Below are 18,535 nucleotides of genomic sequence, written 5' to 3' on the forward strand. Positions count from 1 at the left end.
CATCGCCTCCTCCCAGCTTACCGCTTCCTTCTACCACAGTCATCACCCCCTCCATGTCCTGGGCCACAGCCCCCCCAAGTGGCATGTTTCCTATTCATCACCAGTTCTCATGTTCTCTGTTTCCATTATCTTTGGGTGTTTGTTAGTCCACCATTATGTTTCCTTTGGGGGAGGGGAGTATAGAGACCTGGTCTATACCTGGTTTACACCCAGCTGTGCTTAGGGGCTACACCTGGCTCTGTGTTCAGGGGTCCTATCTTTTTTGATGCTGAGGAGAACCATATAATCTTTGTACTATTTCTCTGTCCTGGTACAGGAAATTCCTAGTACAGTTGAGTGAAGTCTCACAAAACTTTTTTCCCTACAAAATTGTTCTCATGAACTGAAATCAAGATTTTTTTTTTTTTTGCTTCTGGGCCACACCCAGTGGTGCTAAGGGTTTACTCCTTTCTCTGCGTTCGGGAAACAATCCTGGTGGGCTCGGGTAGGGCCATCTGAGGTATAGGGGATTGAACCTGGGTCGGTGTATGCTAGTTAAGTGCTCTACCTGCTGTACTACCACTCTGACTCAGGCAAGAATTCTTTTCAGGACCTGAGAGACAGTCAAGTGGATAGGACATTTCCCTTGCAGGAGGCTGACTCGAATTCAATCCCTGGTACCCCATTTGGTCCCCCACGCCTGCCAGAAGTGATTTCTTAGTGCAGAGCCAGGAGTAAACCCTAAGCATGGTTGGGTATGGCCAAAAACCAAAAACAAACAGATTAGTTTTTAAAAATCCTTTCAAGGTTTGCAAGAATCCTAAGAATAAAGGAGAATACCTATATAAAATATATCACTATTTTGCTCTAGATTATTTTAACCAAGTAGGAAATATCTGACAAATAAAGTGACTAATGAACAGAGAAAACAAAGCATGTATTTTCACTCTGGAGAGACTTGCTTCTGTTTAAGGATATTCAATATCAGGTTTCTCAACATTTTCTCCATCCTCTTCCATTTTCTTAACTACTTTGGGCCTTGATTTTATTTATTTTCTTCTCAGCTCTATTTCTACCACGCTCTGGCAACAGCCAGACTTAGCTAACCATTCACTAGTAAAGTAGTTCTACAAATTAAAATTTCCCATTAAGTTATCTACGGCTCTATCTCCAAAATATCACCCCCTCAATTTTAGCTCCAGCGGGGTGGGGATAGGGATGGAGGAAATGTCTTTAACTTTCTACTACAAAGCGAATTTCGTAAAGTTGTTTCTCATGGCACTCACAATCTTAGCTCCACACCCTACCTCCAGTGTCATAAATCTATTTCAGACTCCAAGTATTCAATGTCAAGAACAGAATATCTTTGAAAGATGAGACTAGATGAGACTATCTTACCATTATACTGTGGCCTAATCATCTCTAAGTGCAGGTGGCAGTTCACCATTGGCTTCTTCAACTTGGGCTGCTTTCACCACTGCAATAACCATGCTCAATTAAAATTCATGTTAACGGATAACCATGGCAAGATCTTCTGCTCCTTTATAATTCTAACACTCAATATGAGCTGTTCAAAATCGTAATAAAGGAGAAGGTGTATGTGTGTGCACATGTGCGTGTGTGTGTGCGTGTGTGTGTGTGTTACTTTAAAACACTACTCTAGCTTCTAAAAGTCTCTTTATCTTAGATCAGAGAGACTGTATTTATGCAGAGGAGGAGGAAGTGAGCAAAGATTCCGTGAGAGAAAATTGACAGAGGCAGAATGCACAGGAACCAGGCCTTAAAAGTCTTTGATACAACAAGTTACCTTATGAAGAAGAAATACCTGGCAGACAGAAGAGAAGACAACAAGAAAGAAAATTGCTGAGGAAACTGATGTAACCTGGGGACTCCAAGATAGACTCAGTTTCATAAAAGTAGTTTCAGAGAGTAAGACAATTAAGTAGGGGTATTAGGAACAACGGAGATGCTAGCACACCACTTTCAAAAAAGACATACTTGTTCCAAAAAGGAAAGCAGAACTCTGAAAAATCAGAGAAGATAAAGCATCTATTATTATTTACTAGCAAAGGAATATATGCTAAACATCAATCACCTCAGGACCAACACTGTTCTTCCTCGTAAATTAAAACTTTGCCTGAACTTTCCAGACTTTAGAAATTGAAAAGAACGAAAACATTTCAGAGATGTAATTTAAACAAGTCCATGCGCTCCACAGCAGCATTTTCAAGTCTGAGTCCTTATGGCTCCTCCTTGGGACTCTGGAACATTCCACAGGGACTACTGGGGGGCACACGAGACTTGGGAGTATATCAGTAAGATGGGGGGCAGAGGAAGGAAACAAGGTCAGAAGGTGACCACAGTCAGAAAAAGGTTGAGAACCACTCTCTAGAGAGTTTTAAAATTTAATGAAGATGTCAAAAACAATTCTACTTGACTAAGGTTTGTTCCAAATTTATTCTAGAGAGTGAGAAACATATAGAAGTCATTATTAAACTTAGGAATCAGGAAGAATAAACAGGGACAGAATATGAAAGCAATGACAAGACTTTTACTAAGCACGTGCCTGAAGATTATTAGGATTCTAAGCACTTACTTCATTTCCAGAACTTCCTCTAAGTGTTTCCTTCTCTCTGCCCGAAGATTGCTTAAATGAGTTTCCTTTTCTGCCAGAGACTGCTGAGTGGAGGACAGCTTCGCTTTCATTGACTCCAGTTCTTGCTTTACTTTCTCCATGGCCATCAATAACTCCTCCACCTGTGATTAATATGGAAAAGAAAAAACTGAACATGCTGATCAATTAAAGTCAGATGACTGAGCGAAGGGGAATTTCTTGGGCGATGGGGAACTTCTGGTCCAGGAAACTGAAGACACACATACTTAAAATTCTGTACTCTTCACAGATCTGCCCTTTATCTGATACAAGGACATAAACATTATCAATTCAAAAGGTTACTCTCTGTCCCAAACTCTTTCAAGAAATTTATTTGAAGGTGGTCCAGGAATTTCCCTGGAAACAGCAATATAACTGCAACAAAGATATAGCATCATTAGGGTAGGAGAGATCATACAATGAGTGGGACGCTTATCTTCCATGTGGCTGACCTGGGTTCGATCCCCAGTATCCCATATGACCCCCAAGCACTCAGGAATATTTCCTGAGTGCAGACCAAGGAGTAAACCTTGAGCACTGCCAGATGTGGCCCCCAAAACCAAACCAACCAACCCCCACTCCCCCAATAAAGATACATGGAACAAAACCATGACAAATATTTATAGAAAGATTTTATGAAATTCAAGATAAAAGTCATCAATGATAGATTAAACAGAAATATAAATAAATCATTTTTTAAATGAGGCCCCTCACTTGGTGGTGCTCAGGACCCGGGGCCACTGCGGCTGATACTCGGCTCAGTGACACTGCTTGGTGGATTGGTGCCTGAGGTTATCAATGCATGTCCCTGGTGGTGCCCAGCAAGGGACATTAGGGCAGTGTCAGCAGTACTCAGGTGACACCAGGTAGACATTTGGCAGTGTTCTGGGGGTTATGGGGTAGAGGGGATCAAATTCATTCGTGGCCACGAGACCTCTTAGAGTATAGTTCTCCTCTAGGAGAACCCGGCAAGCTACCGAGAGTATCCTGCCCACACGGCAGAGCCTCGTAAGCTTCTCGTGGTGTATTCGATATGCCAAAAACAGTAACAATAATGGGCTTCACTCCCCTGTCCCTGAAAGAACCTCCAGTGTGGCACCGTTGGGAAGGACGAGTAAAGAGACGCTGCTAAAATCTCAGGGCTAGGACGAATGGAGACGTTACTGGTGCCTGCTCAGGCAAATCGATGAATGGGATGACAGTGACAATGACTGGGGATCAAATTCAAGAGTCTCACCTTTGCGAACAAGTGCTTGCTGCACCATGTGAGCCATATCCCAATCCCATAAGTGAAACATTTTTAAAATATACAAACTAAGATGTTTCTATCATCATTAAATAGAATTTCCTTTTAAAGAACAGATTTCAACAAGGTAATTAACGTTCTCAAACCAAGCAGGTAGGTGTGTTTTCAAGGAAGGCTGAAAGCAAGAACAAGAAAACCCTAGGGCCAACAGAAGAGGCTGGGGGCTTAAAAATGACCAAGATCATCCCTTAAAATAAGAAGGCAGAATGCTAAACACTAAATGTCTGTCATTTCCACTTTACCTGGGTGGTTCCTAAATCAGAATTATTTAAATAAATATGCTCACTTTAACTCAGAAGCAAAATGTATGCTAACAAAAACGTTATTAATAAAATACAACCTCACCCAGGTGTCAACCAGCCACCTGTACTCATTATGAGAGTCCATGTCACGTTGCTACTTGTCAAGATCTAATTTTGGTTATAACAAATCTTTCTAGAGGTAGAGATGGCAGTAGAGAAGGGGCAAAAGCCAGCCACTAACTCTGACAAACACTGACTTGTCTTTTCTTATCTCCGAGTAGTATTTCATTTACAGTTTCATTATCTGCTTTTGGACACTTGGGTGGTTTCCAGATTTTGGCTATTCTGAATAGTGCTGCAATGAATGAAACCATGCAATTTGCTGCCGAAGGAAGTCAGGCAGAAGGAGATGCGCTTTCATACCGCCTTCAGTAGACTGGACTGGTCATAGCAATGATTCACCGTTGTCCCCAAGTGGGTGACATAGCCTCCACTGGTGAGTGCTGGAATGACGGCATGGAAGCATCCAGTGCAAACTTTGTTCGAGCTCTATGGGCAGTGGGAGTGATAATTTTTTTTTCTAATATGGGTACATGATAGATCAAATATACTGGGAACCTAAAATATTAAATACTAACATACATCCACATTTTTCTGCACATTCTTTGTTTTTTCTTTCCAAAATTTTATTTTGTTGAAGCACCACCAATTACAAAGTTATTCACAATTGGGTTTCTGACATAGAATGTTTGATCACCAAGCCTGCCACCAGTGTCAACTTCCCCCACCACTGTCCCCAGATTCCTTCTCCTATTTGCCCCCCCCCCAATCTGAGCCTCAGTCAATATCCTGACAGATGCCTTTTAAATCTGGTTACTGTTATTGAAATTTGGGTCTTGTGAATTCAGTGCTGTTGATTTTGTGGTTTGGATTCTTCGCTCGATCATTCCTTGACACCACCCCCGTACCTGAGTGCCCTTTCCCCTGCCCCCACTGTTTCTCATCCACATCTTCTCCCCTTCCCTTTATTTTTTTTCCCTTTCTCAAGGTGGACAGTTTCTGAACCTGGCTTTTAGATTAGCTACATGACTTGTTTTCAAGGAATGGGATAATTTCACACTTGAGTTAAGTTGAGGCTTACAGTATGTGCAACCCAGTCAGTAAAATAGAAGAATCAAACTTGCTAATCATTCCGTTCATGTGAGTGAGAAAAAAATACTTGTTATTATTCATGCATGAGTCAGGGTTCTCCAAAAAGCACACCCTATAGGATACATAATTGTAGCATTGGTCTGTCTCTCTGAAAAATGCAAGTATAAAAATATAGTAAAGTAAAAAGTAAAGGCCCTCCCGTTGATCATCGATTTGCTCGAGCGGGCCCAGTAAAGTCTCCATTGGAGACTTTGTTGTTACTGTGTCTGGCATATCGAATACGTCACGGGGAGCTTGCCAGGCTCTGCCCTGCGGGCGAGATACTCCCGGTAGCTTGCCGGGCTCTCTGAGAGGGGCGGAGGAATCGAACTCGGGTCGGCCATGTTGGCTGCGTGCAAGGCAGATGCCCTACCCGCTGTGCTATCACTCCAGCCAGTAATATATTAATTACTATATATCGCTATCGCTCCAGCCAGTAACATATTAATTACTATATATAAAAATATAGTAATTAATATAATTATGATAAAATGTTATGACACTAAAATGTGTTACAAAATCTTTCAATTATTATATTTTGGGGACGGGGGAGGTTGGGTCACTCTGGCACTGCCCATGGCTTATTCCTGGCTCTATGTTCAGGGATCACTCTTGGCAGACTCGGGGTACCTCATGGAGTATTGGGGATCAAACCCAGTTTGGATACATCCCTAGGCAAGTGCCTTACCCACTGTAGTATCTTTCCGGCCTCTACAAAATAGTTTTATAAAATCCTTGGGTTGACAGACTCAAGAAAATCACTTGGGTCTGTTAACATGGTCTCAGGCTTTGGCATGTCAGCACACACAGTCCCTCCCTGCATTGCCTTGTCTGCACACAACAGTCCCCGCATTGTGTGCCACTCACCACAGTCCTGCAGAGCTCTGCTGCTCACCCTGGTCCCTGCAGAGTCCTGTCTGCTCACCTGTCTGCTCAACTTAATGTTTTCAAAAACCAATTTTGGCCACTATGGATCCTTCACAAAGAGTGAACAGGAGAGTTTTAGGTGAGCATGGTGCATATAATACTTTCCACTTTGGATTGCTGGCACAGCGGTAGGGTGTTTGCCTTGCACGCAGCCAGCATGGCTGATTCAAGTTCGATTCCTCCACCCCTCTCGGAGAGCCCGGCAAGCTACCGAGAGTATCTCGCCCGCACGGCAGAGCCTGGCAAGCTCCCTGTGATGTATTCGATATGCCAGACACAGTAACAACAAAGTCTCCAATGGAGACTTTACTGGGCCCGCTCGAGCAAATCGATGATCAACGGGAGGGCCTTTACTTTTCCTTTTGCCAAGCCAGAAAAATCAAGTTCAACAACTTACCAAGAACTTATCTATGAATTTCCTGTGTACTCAGTCCCTGACCTGAGAATTAACTTTCTTGCCAATTTATGTGCATATCCTCCGCCCCTCTCGGAGAGCCCAGCAAGCAACGAGCGTTATTTTGGCCGCAAGGCAAAGCCTGGCAAGCTATCCAGGACATATTCGATATGCCAAAAACAGTAACAACAAGTCTCAGAATCTGTTGTGAGACATTACTGGTGCCCGCTAGAGCAAATCGATGAACAACGGGAAGACAGTGCTGCAGTGCAGTGCTATTCTATCAACTCAACTGTTTCTGCAGAAGTTATTTCTTCAGCATTTAGTTGGCTATGCGCTTGGACATACTTTACCTTTCATTTTAAACATTTATGCAGAGAATTTTGCCTGTTAATAGAACATAATTTTCTTACACATGACTTCATTTCCCCATCTTGTGAACGCCAGACCCTCAAATCCTCCCTCCATTCAAATATGTTTGAAGGCGTTCACAGAATGGTCCCATAAACTGAGACTTCAAACTATCACTGACGTGTGCTCTGGCTCCAAACCGGGGAACAGTTTCGGGGTCAAATTGAAATGCTTCACTTTCTGGGATTCTTCCACAGTTAGTGAGAACTCAGTTGTCTCCACTTGAACACCTATTCCATTACAACACAGCAGTTGTTGCATAGTTTGGGGTACTGTGACTGGGAAATAAAAGTTCTGAAAGCTGAGTAGAGGAAGACAAAAGATACATCCTGCTTGAAACAACGAAGAAACTCTCCATGACTTCAAAATATGCTCCAGATCCCCATATGGTTTTCAAAAGCACGTGTTTTAAGACATTAAAAAAAAAATCCAGGCAGAGCCGGGATTCAAGTATGTAACTTAACTGCCTCCAGTAATATATTAAGGTGAAAGTCTAAGACTCGAGAGTGTGCACAGTCGGCACAACCAGATGGTTTGCTTAAATCACAAGTTAATAAACTTTTTACTCAGAAAGAGGAGAGAACAAATTATGACTTTATCATAGACCCATTTTCTTTAGAAAAGCAAAGTAACTGGGTGCTTGAGGTGCTGGCAAAGTCTACATCTTTAAGTTTCCCACCTTCTCTGTTCTACAACCAAGAACAAAAGGACCTTTGTAGTTTCAAAGATACTTATGGAAAACCTCATTTCTTGGGAGCCTAAGAGGCATCAAGTCTCCAAAGAATGAGAGGGCAGGAGAGAGGGGAAGAATAATTAGAAGGAAAAAAGCAGTGATTATAAAGAGATTATCTAGAGGTTAAGCATTCATCATGCAGTCCAGATTCTACTTGAGAATCCCTAAATGAGGATTTTTCTTGATTTCAAGAGTACATTGACTCCCACTGTTCTTCAATTTCAGGAAAGTTTAAAAAGTGGTGACCAAGTTCCTAGGTTGCGGAGCATTTTAAAAGTATCAGTGAAAACATACAAACATATACAATCCATCATCCTTTCCTAATAAGCTTCTTTGGATACCTCACTGCACTGCTAGTGAGACTCCGAATTTGCACGATTTCTAAAAGATATTATTAGGCCTGGTACCAATATAAGAAATCTTTCATTTTCTCCAGTATGTTCTTTTTGTCAATGTCTAATAATTATTTGATGTGCTACATAAGTACTGTATTTATTATTATGAATAACCATTGTGATAATCAGAAAAACAACAGTACTTGAATACTTCTAAGTGTTCGATGTATTTTACAAGTATTGTATCATTATAGCCTGACAATGTTCCTAGAAGATGAATATCAGGCATCCTCACTTTAATAGGTTTAGAGAGATGTGTGGTTTTCAAAGTCAGATAGTCAAGGAGGCAGAGAAAGGAGTTGAGTCTTGTCTGTCTGACTTTTTTATATTCAAAGTTAATGCTGCATTACTAAGTGTATTATTTCACAAAGTCTTAAAACTTGCTATCCACAGTTATATACAATGAATCACTCCAGAGAGGATTCCCATTCTATGATGGTCTGGTTGGCAAATGTGGGGAAAGGGGTTTTTTTGCACCAGTAATCAATGCTCCAAAGACCAAGCAGGTGATCTAAGAATTAGAGGTTTCACAGTCAAAGAACTGCCCCCAAAGCTATTTCCTCCTACATCAGCACACACTTCAGAGACCAGTTACAAACTGATTGGCTGGCTACAGACTGGACGTTCTATCAAACTCCTCCTTGGAATTCAAATATCAGTTTCAAGTTCAGCTTGTTCCTTATACTTCTGATTGACTATATATATAAATATATATATATATTTGTATCTATATATTCATGTATATTTATATATATCAGACTCCAAACACCCTCTCAATGGGTTCATTTAATTTAGTAGTGCAGTTCATAGAACTCAGAGAGTCATATTGTTTACTACATCACCGATTTAATATAAACGACTTTACTCAAAAATACTCAGAAGGAAAAGGATGCATAGGCTAACATATGTACAAAGAGGGTTGGAGAAAATGTTACCTTAATATGTGAATAATAAATGAGAGAGGGAGACACACACGCACATTTTATCACTCTCAACAGAAAATTTCAAGGTTGTTGGGAACTGTAAGCCAGGAACTACGAGCATGACCAAATATATCTGAAAATACATTTTGGTTATCTGAATGGTCACTATACATTTTTCTCACTAATCTCTGTAACACTGAGCTTACTTTTATGTCCTGCTATTCTTTGTTTTTTTTCCCCCCATCAAAAGGAACATTTAATAAGGAATATTTTTGCCTTTCATGTGCCAGGTATTCTGTGCTACATGTTAAGTACATAATCAAAACCAAAAAAGACATGCTTCCTGCGCTTGCAGTTCACAGAGTGATAAGTCATTAAAAAATTCAAAACGGGGGGCTGGAGCGACAGCACAGCGGGTAGGGCGTTTGCCTTGCACGCAGCCAAGATGGCCAATACAGGTTCGATCTCTGGCATCCCATATGGTCCCCCAAGCACCACCAGGAGTGATTCCTGAGTGCATGAGCCAGGAGTAACCCCTGAGCATCGCCGGGTGTGACCCAAAAAGCAAAAAACAACAACAACAACAACAACAAAAAAAAACTACAGAATTGTAAATTACAAATAGTACTACATTAAAAATGTAGAACATTACATAAGAATAAAAGAAAGCCTATATCTATGTTTGGAAAACTTAGAGAATGTTTCCGTAAGAAAACCAAGAAGCAGAAGGAAGAAAAAGTATATTCTAGCTGAAGGTCCCAATATATATTCAGTAGCCCTTATGTGAGAAAGCACATTTTCAAACATATACAAAGTTTGTTTTTCTCTTTTGGGATCACATCAGGCCGTGCTCAGGGCTTACTTCTGGCTCTGGACTCAGCAATTATTACTGGTGGGGATCAGAGAGTATCACAAGGTGCCATGGACACAAAGCCAGCTGGTCACGTGCAAGGCAAGTGCCTTACCCACTGTACTCTCTCTTTGAGAGTATAAAGTATATATGACAGCTCTGAGGACATAAAGTATTGCAAGTTCTGAAGGTAGAGGAAGTAGCGGGCAAATGTGGGAGGAGGTGAAATAATGAACCAGGGGAAAAGAATCTTTTAGGTCACTTTAGGGATCTTTGCTTTCATCCCTAAAACAGGAAGGTACCAAAGGAATTTGATTAGACAGAGAAATTAGAGGACTTAGAACATTATAACCAGAATTACAAAATAATGTATCAAAAAATTGAACTGAACAGAGAGAAAAGCGAAGGCCGGGGACTGACAGGGAGGCCAAGTCTAAAGAATTAGGAAAAAGCAAAAAAGAGAGAAGTTCAAAAGATGTGTGAAGATGTAATGACAACACTAAACAAGAAAAACTAAACGACAGAAAACTGTGATTACAAAATAAATGTTTAATAAGGGCACTTGGAGACAAAATAGATGGCAAGGCAATATGGAGAACGTAACTGGAGACACCAGCAAAAAATGGTCTTATTTGTTGCTGCTTGTATTTATATAAGCTCGAGAGTTAGTTTTTCATTCTACAATGAAAAAGCTTAAAGGCTACAGTTGAGTGGAATAAGCCTGAAGAAGCAGGGATTTTTATAAAGAATGTGAAAGAATACTGATTTGAAGCAATATCGGGAAACATGAAAAGAAGGTAACTTCTACCTCTAAAGTAAAACATAAACACCTTTCAGTGAATTTTGGGAGTTGCCAGGGCAAAGGCTGAAGGTTACACTTCAGTTGAAGGAAGAGATAGAGAGTTTAGAAGGAAATTAAAAATATATGAGTGACAGTCTGGCATGGGGAAAACACTCAATGAATATTTGTTTGTTGAATGAAAATGGGTGAAAGAGTGAAGACAGATCAATCTATAAATTTGGATGACTAAATAGAGAGATACAAAAGGGATGAGAACCCAAAGCTGGATTGTGGTTAGAAAGTACTGAACAATACATATAGATGATGGCAACTGGGGAACTTAAGATTCGGGAAAATGATGAAATCGGGGAGGAGAGAGCATGAAGTTAATTCCCCAATGTTTTCTGTTTGCGGGGTGGTGATCAAACGGGCCGGACACGTGCTAACCAAGTGCTCCACTGCTGACACATGCTAACCAAGTGCTCTACTACTGTAAGGTTCTTCAAAAAGCGTGAGCCAGTGAAAAGGAAGGCTGGGACTGATGTGCCAGCTGACAAAGCTCACGGACTAACACAGCAGAGACAGATAGGCACAGAGAACTAAGAGGCACAAAGAGACAGAAGTGCTGCTGCAGAGTCTCAGCAGCAGCCAGACGTGACATCAACAGCAGCACAAGCTCCAGGTGGCGCAGGTTAAGGTGAACCTCAGACTGCCATACAGGCCTGCAGAAAACCAGACTCTCTCTGTGCATTAGGCATATGAGGAAGAGAGGCACCTAACAAAGGTGCTGGGTGAAGACAATAGGCTGGAAGGGTACCTCAGCAACCACTGGCTCTATGACTTCTCAGATGATAAGGAGACCATGGTGAGGTTGTGTAGTGAAGTACGGGTCACAGATTAGATCTCAAACAAAGGAGAAAGGGTATGAAACACACACACACACACACACACACACACACACACACATTCGGAAATCACTAGAAGAAATCAAAAGCATGGTCAGGGAACTAAAAAGATTCATTTATATAAAAGAGAAAATAGAAAAATGTGTCAAGAGAAATGAAAAAAATAACAGGGAATAATGGATGATTAAAAACAAAAACAAAAACAGAATCTGAATCACAGTAATCACAGAGTAAGGAAACAATGGAGAAGTTTGGCCAAAGAAATTATAGGTAAGAACTTGCCTGGTTTGAGGATTGAGTCATGTACCCAGAACCAAAATGCTCAAAGACTTCCAAACAAAATAACCAAAACAGAAGAACTCCAAGACACATAGTCATTAAAATGTCAAAGCAAAAGATAGAGATAGAATCTTGTGAGTGGCGGGGCTGGAGCAACAGCACAGCGGGTAGGACATTGGCCTTGCAAGCGGATGGCCCAGGTTCAATCCCAGGCAGCCCGTATGGTCCTCCAAGTACTGCCAGGAGTAATTCCTGAGAGCAGAACCAGGAGTAACCCCTGAACATTGCTGGTAGGACCCAAAAAAGCAAAAAAAGAATCTTGTGAATGGAAAGATCAAAGAAGGAACTTACATATAAAAGATCCCACAGTAGGTCTTTCAAATTAAACCACCTTTTCAAAAAGCAAAATGGTCTCCTTTAAAAGGTAAAACAAACTTCATACTCAATCTGTCAAAATGATGGCAATAAATTTCTTCACCTCAATATTCTCACTTAATGTCAATGTCTTGAACTCACCAACCAAATGACACAGTGTCTGGGTGGAAGGCGGAAACCAATATTCTGCTCCTTACAAAAAATTAACTGGAACATCACAATCAATATTCAGTCACTTTAAGAGGCTTCAAAATAATCTTATTGCAAATAGTTACCTTAAAAAAGCAAGGATGGGGGAAATACATGTATCAAACAACAGATTTCAAATTAAAAATACTTTTAAGGGACAAGAAAGCACATTATTTTTGATCAAAAATTATAAAAATCAAGAAAACTTTAGACTCACAACATATATGGACCAAACAGAGGATCATCGAAATGTATAAAGCAAGTGCTAATAGAACTGAGAAAAGATATCCAAAGTAATACAATAGTTTAAGGATATTTTCATACCTCCTTCTCACCACAGGATACATAAACTAGGCAAAACCTAAACCAAACCAAACCAAAACAAAATAGATAAGGAAAGAATGATCTTAAAGGAACAAAAGGAAAGGGATGGACTTAATAGACAAGTATAGAGCTTTTCACCTCCCAAAAGTCTAATGCACAGTCTTCTCTAATACACTTGGGACACTCTCCATGACAGACTCCATGGTGAGACACAAAATAGGTTTCCATAAAACCAAGAGGGCAGAAATCATATCAATTGGCTTCTTAAGCCACGAGGCGATAAAAATGAAAATTTACCACAAAGAACTGAAAAAAACGCAAACATTTAGAAACCAAACAGCTTACTACTTCACAAATCAGTGAGTCAAGGAAAACAAAGAAGACAAAAAAATATTTCAGGGAATAAAGAATGAAGACATGACTTATCAGAAGACATGGAGCACAGCAAAAGCTTTTCTAAGAGAAGTTCATCGCCATGCAAGTATTTTTCTCTTCAGGATTAAAATATATTTTATATTACCCTGGTACCAAAAGTAGACAGACATGACAAAAAAATTACAAACCAATATACCTGATGAATACAGATGCCAAGATCCTCAATAAAATATGAGTAAACGGAATTTAATGCTATATTAAAAGGATCATACACCATTATTAAGTATGATTTATCCCAGTGATACAAGGATGGTTCAATATCTGTAAGTCAATGTAATATGGCATACAAGATTTAACATATATAATATCAACAGATGCAGAGTAATAAGCATGACAAGATCTGTTGCCAAGTTATGAGAAAAACTCCCAATGATACTGGGATCTAATGGACTTTCCTCAATAAAATAATGGCCATAAATCATTAACCCAGAGTTAACATCATACTGTACAGAAAAAGATATCCAAATTGGAAAAGAGCTCAAGCTACTATTATTCACAGATAATAATTAAAATCTTAATGATTCAAACTAAAAAACAAAAAAAAAACCCAACTCTCGACACAATAAACCTATTACAATAAGGTAGCAATCTACACGATACACAAAAATCCATGGTATTTCCATATGCAATCAATGGAGTAGCAAAGGGCTATGAAAATAACCAGCCCATGGGGCTGAAGAGGTAGTATAGTGGGTAGGATACTTGCCTTGCATGTAGCTAACACAGATTCGATTCCAGTATCCCATGTGTTTCCCAGAGCATCACCAGGAGTAATTCTTGAGTGCAGAGACAAGAATAATCCCTGTGCATGGCCAGGTGCAACCCCCAAACCAAAATCACACAAACAAAAAAAAAATCAATCTCATTCACAACTGTGCCTAAAAATATTAAGTGCCTGAGTTCAATAGGCCGAGCATATATGCTTTGCATGTTAGAGCTCCAGGTTTGATCCTTGCACTCATGATCCCCCAGTACCACCAAGAGCTAACCCCAATCAGAGAATCATTTGTTTGTCTGTTTTTGAGTTTGAGTCCAGGTGTGGACTCAAAATAAAAAAAAAAGACAAACAAAAACCAGTACCTGAGAATGGTTGCAATGGTTTTTCATCTTATACAAAGACAACTACGTTAGACGTATATAATGAAAACTATAAATCACTTTTAGAAGAAACAGAAGTTGACACAGGGGAATGGAAATATATTCCCTGTGCATGGATCAGAAGGATTAACACTGTTAAAGCCCTACCCACAGCACTAAACCAATTCAAGGGAATTACATAAAAATTCTTCTGGCATCTTTAAATGAAACAGACCAAGTACTGAAAAATTTATATGGCGTAAAAAGCTACTAACATAGCCAAAATAATTCTGGACTAGGAGGGGAAGATAGGAGACTTTACTCTCTTAACTTTATATTATACTTGCACGGTATAACTGAAACCCAAGCATGAAAGTCTGTAAGTCTACAACTCATGGTGTTTCACTAATAAAAAAAAAATTATATTTGTAAGTCTGTAAGTCTACAACTATACCTCATAATGTTTCGCTAATTAAAAAAATTGTATTTGTAAGGCTACATGTATCAAAATTGCATGGTTCTGGAAGAAAGAACAGAATTGAGAGTCTAGTGACAGACCCTCAGATATACTGACAATTCATATTTTGGTTTTGTTTTGTTTTTGCTTTTTGGGTCACACCTGGTGATGGTCAGGGGTTACTCCTGGCTCTGCACTCAGGAATTACTCCTGGCAGTGCTTGGGGGACCCTATGGGATGCTGGGAATCGAACCTGGGTTGGCCACGTGAAAGGCAAACGCCCTACCTGCTGTGCTACCACTCCAGCCCCGACAGTTCATTTTTGACAAAGAAACTAGGTGTACAAAGTGAAACAAGAAAAGCCTCTTCAACAAAAGTTGCTGGAAAAATTGGTTAGCCACATGCAATAACAAAGGATCAGAAATCCTATTTTACAAAATATGTAAAAGTTAATTCAAAATGAATTGAAACTGCAATATTGGACTCAAATTCACCAAATTGATTGAGGAAAACATAGTCTGAACTCTTCATCATATTGTCTTTAGAGGCATGACTTAATGTTATTAACCAAGAAAACAGAAGCAATAAACAAACATATCTGACTACATCAAATTAAGAAAGCTTCACACTGCAAAAGAAATGATGATTACAATTAAAAGATATTTTACTGGCAGAAAATATTCACTCACCACACATCTGACAAGGAGTTAATATACAAGATTTATAAAGCTCTCACAAAATTTAACAAATACCAACCAACCAAAACATCAAACCTCAAAAAAGTGGAGAGAAGACCTAAACAAACTTCTCAAAGAAGGCATATAAGGTCTTCATCACTTATTATCAGAAAAATACAAGTCAAGACTGGCAGATAGGGAGAAGAGCAAAGAGCAGAAACAACCAATGATGATGGGGATGCAAGGAAAAAGAATCCTCATCTACTGCTGATCAGATTCTCAACTGGTCCAGTCTCTATGGGAAAGAGTATGAAGACTTTGCCCAAAACGAAGAATTTCCAATGGTTCCTCTTCTTGGCATCTCCCCTAAGAGCACCAAAAAGTTAATTAAAAAATATACTTCATGGGGGCTGGAGCAATAGCACAGCAGGTAGGGCATTTGCCTTGTACATGGCCAACCCAGGTTTGATTCCCAGCATCCCATATGGTCCCCTGAACACCGCCAGGGGTAATTCCTGAGTGCAGAGCCAGAAGTAATCCCTGTGCATCGCCAGGTATGACCCAAAAAGCCAAAAAAAAAAAAAAAACAACCCCAAAACCAAAACCAAAAACAAAAAACCTTCAATTCTATTTTCATAATTGCACATTCTAATTACCCCAACTCTGGAAACAAGATACTCAAGAACAGATGAGTGGATAAAGAAATCCTAGTACATATATACGGAGCAGAATTTTATATACCTATAAGAAGAGATGAGATCTTGCAGTTCACTACATGAGTGGAACTGGAGGGTATCCTGAATGGAGTGACTGAGAGGGCCAACTAAGGAATGATCCCTCTTATGTAAAGTACAAAGAACAAAGTAAGGGAATAAAGAATGGTCAAAAATAACAGACCCTGAAAGTTGGCCCATACAGGCAAGTTTGCTAAGGAGAAGTGGAGGGTAAAAGGGAACCTAGGGACAGTGGAGACCACAACACTGACACTCTTTATCAGGCTAACATGATAGCATTGATTATAAATTTCTATTCCATTTATATTCTTGGAGCTACCGAGAGTATTCGATATGCCAAACACAGTAACAACAAAGTCTCCAATGGAGACGTTACTGGGCCCGCTCGAGCAAATCGACGATCAACGGGAGGGCCTTTACCTTTACCTTTATATTCTTGGAAGGGGAAGGTACTTCCAAGTGGTGACCGGGGCATCAGGGAACCAACTTCCTGGTGATTCTCTGTTGGGCAGTTCAATGTGATGAGATATTGTGGATTATCCAGGACACTTGAGCTATGCGTGGGGCCTCCAGAGTTACATGCACGAATCTTCAGGGAACTATTTACTTCTTGGGATCAAACTGGGGACATACGCATGAGAGGTATGTGCCTTACCCTTTATCTATCTCTCAGACCACCCATTTGAAGTGATTATTGAGTTAACCTAGTACTAACAAATATCAGATACTAGTGCTATCTTTTATGCCTGACTTTATAAAGGGACGCTAATACAAGCTGAGTTTCAAATACAACCAATAAAAAAGAAACCATATTTCTACAATCTAACTCTGGGAGTCAAAGATTTCTTTCTCTTTTTAAAAAAATTTTTAATTGAATCAGTGAGATATTTGTTCAAGATTGGATTTCATTCATATAATATTCCAACACCTGTCCCTTTACCAGTGTACATTTCTCACCACCAATATACCAATATCCCCCGTTTCCCTCCTGCCACCCCTACCCCCACTCTGCCTGCCTCTATGAAAGGTACCTCTCTCTCTCTCTCTCTCTCTCTCTCTCTCTCTCTCTCTCTCTTCATAATGGCTTGCAAAACAGATACAAAAAGGTTATCATATATATCCCTTCCCTTTACTTATTTTCAAAACTCATTTCTTATCCAGAGTGATTGATCATTTCCAACTATCATTGTCATACTGGTCCCTTCTCTGTCCTAACTTCCCTCTGTCCCCCTGTCCTCCTCTTCACCCTCCCCCAACACTTATGGCAAGTTTCCAACCACTGACCAGTCCTCCAAGCCCCTTAGTCTCATACTATCTTTTTTTAACATCCCACAAATGAATGCAGTCATTCTGTATCCGTCCCTCTTGACTCATTTCACTCAGCATGATTATTCTTTATGTCCATTCATTTTTTATGCAAATTTCATGATTTCATTCTTCCTAAGACCTGTGTAGTATTCCACTATATAGATGTGTCAAGTTCCTTTACTCAGTTGTCTATTCATGGGCAGTCACGCTGTTTCCAAATTCTGGCTACTGTGAACAGGGCTGCAATGAACATAGAAGTGCAGATGGCATTTCTGCTGTGTCTTGGGGGCCCCAGGTTATATTTCCAGAGGAGGTATTTATTGCTGGGTCCAATCAGAGCTCAACTTCTAGTTATGTTTTGTTTTTTATGTATGTTATTATAGGATAACATTTGTTTGTCCTTTCTTCCTTGAGAAGGGAGCTTAGGTGTATTGAGTTACACCCAACACAGTGCTCCTGAGCACTCTCATTTCTCTGTGTTTATCTATAATCTCTCATCTTGTGCCATGCTTCCTCTAGTTTGAATCATCATTATCCCCAAATCAGACTGTATTATGACTTGCAAGATCAGATACTTCTAAGGACTCTGAATTTTGTATCTGTAAGTGAAAATTTGCTTTTCTCCTTCCCTTATATCCTTTGCATAGTTTACTTTGGAGCTATGTCCTTTTCGTATGGACACAGGAAGACAGTTAATGCTATGTTTTTGTAACTTGGGAATTAACTGACTCCAAATAATATTTACTCTTGGACATCAGTCATATTTTCTCTACTTAAGCCTCAGTTGCCCTTAGTTCCTAGCACCCTAAAAGCGGGGTCCTGACAAAGGGACTGGGTGGACCCATGGCAAGCTGCAAGCTACCATGGCATCAAAGTGGGACAGGTTTAAGAGCAGGGTCATGGACAAATTCTGTCATGATCCAAAGAGAAACAACTGGATAAGGACCCTGCTGGGTTTAGGAAGGACTAATCTGGCCTGAGGACTGTAGT

At 40.0% G+C, this 18,535-nt stretch overlaps 1 protein-coding gene across 6 annotated transcripts in view; it reads right to left on the reverse strand.

Moving 5' to 3' along the window:
- The window catches only part of ERC1 (ELKS/RAB6-interacting/CAST family member 1), a 490,300-nt gene that overhangs the window by 201,008 nt on the left and 270,757 nt on the right, over positions 1–18,535 (reverse strand). For all 6 annotated transcript variants that reach the window (XM_056117812.1, XM_056117809.1, XM_056117811.1 and 3 more), the window contains one exon: positions 2,576–2,736. In XM_056117812.1, coding sequence (XP_055973787.1) covers positions 2,576–2,736 — 161 coding nt within the window. The remainder of the gene's footprint in view (positions 1–2,575; positions 2,737–18,535) is intronic.

The sequence above is a fragment of the Sorex fumeus genome, unplaced genomic scaffold (genome assembly GCF_029834395.1).
Source record: "Sorex fumeus unplaced genomic scaffold, SorFum_2.1 ptg000036l, whole genome shotgun sequence".
NCBI classification, from domain to species: domain Eukaryota; kingdom Metazoa; phylum Chordata; class Mammalia; order Eulipotyphla; family Soricidae; genus Sorex; species Sorex fumeus.